Source organism: Crocodylus porosus, unplaced genomic scaffold (assembly GCF_001723895.1).
Source record: "Crocodylus porosus isolate Cpor-Errol unplaced genomic scaffold, CroPor_comp1, whole genome shotgun sequence".
Classification (NCBI taxonomy): Eukaryota; Metazoa; Chordata; order Crocodylia; family Crocodylidae; genus Crocodylus; species Crocodylus porosus.
In genome coordinates, this window is record NW_017728931.1 from 142,470,759 (window position 1) to 142,473,754 (window position 2,996).

At 51.2% G+C, this 2,996-nt stretch overlaps 1 protein-coding gene across 2 annotated transcripts in view; it reads right to left on the reverse strand.

Moving 5' to 3' along the window:
* MEST overlaps positions 1-117 on the reverse strand; it is a 23,130-nt gene extending 23,013 nt beyond the window's left edge. For both annotated transcript variants that reach the window (XM_019543808.1, XM_019543807.1), the window contains exon 1: positions 38-117. In XM_019543808.1, the coding sequence (XP_019399353.1) occupies positions 38-102 (65 nt within the window). In that variant the 5' untranslated portion in view covers positions 103-117. The remainder of the gene's footprint in view (positions 1-37) is intronic.
* Between the last annotated feature and the right edge of the window lie 2,879 nt (positions 118-2,996).

The following is a 2,996-nucleotide window of genomic DNA, read 5'->3' on the forward strand; positions in this document are numbered from 1 at the left end:
CGCCCGCCGGCCGCCGCCGCCCGCTCCGAGCGCTCACCTGGCCTCAGGTGTTGCGGCCGCGCGCGGCTTCCATAGCGCCCCGCGGGCAGTGGGAGGGCGCATGCGCCGTCCACCTGCCTGCCCTTTCCCATAGAGGCGGGGCCGCCTGGGTGAGCGGCTCCAGGTGGCGCGCCAGCGGCCCCTGCCGGAGGGAGGCGGCACTGCGGGCAGTGCAGGGACGGCGGGGCTGGGACAGGACCCGTGCAATCATCTGCATGGCAATATTGTGCACCCCCTGCAGAGGGGACGGCCTTGGAGCACGCCTGGAAACGCTGGGATTGAGCCAGCGGGTGTTTGCAAGGGGCTGGATGGCAGGACACGGATGGCACTGAGCAGGGGGGTGCAGGGGGTGTGCTGCCCTGCTGCATCTGCACCCCGCTTTGAGTCCTGCTGCGCGCACAGTTCATGACCAAGTAGTGACCGTGGACAAACTGGACAGAGCCCAGCGGAGGGCAGCAAAAATGCTGGGGGGTGCGGGCGCTGGGGGGGCATGACTTTTTAACGGTCTTGGTTTGCAACTCATCCAACTAGTTTTTCTGCTGCCTTCCTGCTGTCTGGTAGCTGCTCTTTCGCAGCCCGGCAGACTGTTTTTAACTCATTCCAATGGCGTTACATTTGTGTTTGCTTCCATCTTAAACTCAGGAATCCAGCCCTAACCCCCTGGAATATTAGTAAAGCTTCTAGTTGCCTTTTACCTGGAGAAAAATATGTGTTGGGCACATCTGCGTGTTCATTAATGTCCTTTTTGCTACTGTGCATTAAGCTGAGTACCTCCGGGCGCCTGTACACAAGCACAGAGGCTGCTCCGGCACTCTGGAATCCCAGCCTGCCAGAGCCGACTCAATTAAATCGAGTCATTGCTCATGAAAGTGCCTTATGGAGGAACCCGCTTGATGGGATAGGGCTGACAGTCCTAGGCCTCATCGCACGTGCTTAATTCAAGCACCCTGCCACCATGTTTAAGCTTTGGGATGCTGATACGGGAGACGCGGCGGCGCTTTCATCAGAGCAGCACTCGGAGCCACTCTAATTAAAGCACCGCTCCCCTCCCCCCCCGCCCCCAGAGCATGTGTAACAGTGCCCTCTAATATGAGGTACTACATAAAGGCGTATTCGACTGCCGTAATGCACAGTAACAAAAGCGAACACCTTTTTAGTGATGCTAAGTGGAGTAGATTCATTCTACTGTGCATTAGCATATTAGCACTGGTTTTGACATGATGCCTTAATGCGCAGTTCAATGAGTCTACCGTGCGTTAAAGTGCATGGGTAGACCTGCCCGTTGTGTTATATGTGATGGTGTGCCTCACCATCTGTACCCCATTTTTCAAAATCCTAGTTCCACCTGTGTTACTGAGTGTAGGACTTCCCTTCATTTGGCATTGTGAAAGAGGGAAAATAACAAAACAAAAATCAGATCCAGCTGCTGAAATGCACTGGGTTGTAATTCTGGGATAAAGTACAACAAAGTATGGGCTGTGAGGGTTACCGACTTCCTCTGTAGCAGGGTGCAGCCCTTTTTGGATCTCTGCGGTGTATTTTAACAACCCTTGCAGCAACAGGATGGTGGCTGCTGTGGTCCCCCTGCTTTACCTAGGGCAGATCAGGGTGTTGTGTCTCATGGTTATGTCAGGGTTGACTGTGTAGTTTTGCTGTTAAGCTAGGCAGTGGATTTGCATGGGATGATTTAGATAGGGATGATCCTGCCTCAAGCAGGGGCTTGGACTAGATGTGACCTCTGGAAGTCCCTTCCAGCTCCAGTTCGCTATGATTTTTGTGAAAGTACAAGTTCCTAGAAATGAATGTTTAGTAGATGTCCACAAAAAACAAACTCCCTGAATAAGTGCAAATGTACCAATTCCTGGGAAACTGCAAGGGAAAAAGTAGAAATGATAAGGACTGCAGTATTTATATGAAGACTAGCACATTGCCCATCAAGAATGCCAGGGGGTCCACCTGGCCCGCGTCCGCTGGCCTCCCTGCTGGCTGTTGTGGGGGGCATCTGGGCACAGCCACTGTGATCCCCCCACTCCACTCTCAGGCAGGGAGGCGGGGGGGAAGCCCCACTGCTCGGGCAGCCGGAGCATGTTCCCCGCTGCCAAACTTCCCCAACAGTGGTGCAAACTTGGCCCGCGCAGCCTGGGCATCCCAGCCAATTGCCACCCGCACATGGGCAGTTGGCCAGAAGTGTTACGGACGGACAGACACGCAGACAGACAGACGAAACCTTTTATTATACGTGGAAGTGGAAGTGGAAGATTATGGCTTTTTTCTAGAATAAAGCCTGAAAAAGGAGGGGGAAAGGAAAAGGAAGGAATTGAGTAGTTGTACAGAGGGGGTCTACAGGGTCTGCGCTTGTAAACATTTAAGCCTGTGCGTAGTTACACACTCTCTCCCCCACTGAAAATGTACTTCAGTACTAGAGTGTCTTTGGTACTAGACCATCCCTATCCCATCTACTGGGTTTGTCCATAAGGGGCTTTCTTGAGATGAACAGATGCTATACCATTGATAGAGCTGGGAGAATAAATTGAATTGCCTAGCCTTGACAAACGGCTTTTCCTTCATGGTGGGAATAGAGGCTAATTTCAATTTTCCACTCTGACTGCAAGAGCTTGTGGTTATTTGAAAGGAAGAGCCTGTTTTGGGTTTGTTTTTTTTAAATATGGGTGAGAATTACTCAAAAGTCCTAATCTTTAAAATAGGTGCATGGAAAGTAGCAGATTATTATTTTGTATTACAATTGCACCCAGAAACCTTAGTCATTCCTGGGCTCTGCACAAGCACAGGAAAAGGTGATCTCCCAAGTCTAAGAGACAATTTTGTGTTTAAACAGGTGTTTAAACACTTGATGCTTAAAGTGGTTCGTTTCTCTGGAGGCCACCAAAATCACAGACACACACTCATTAGATGGCACAAAAGGTGTATTTGCAAATAGGGTCAGAGCAGAGTCAAAA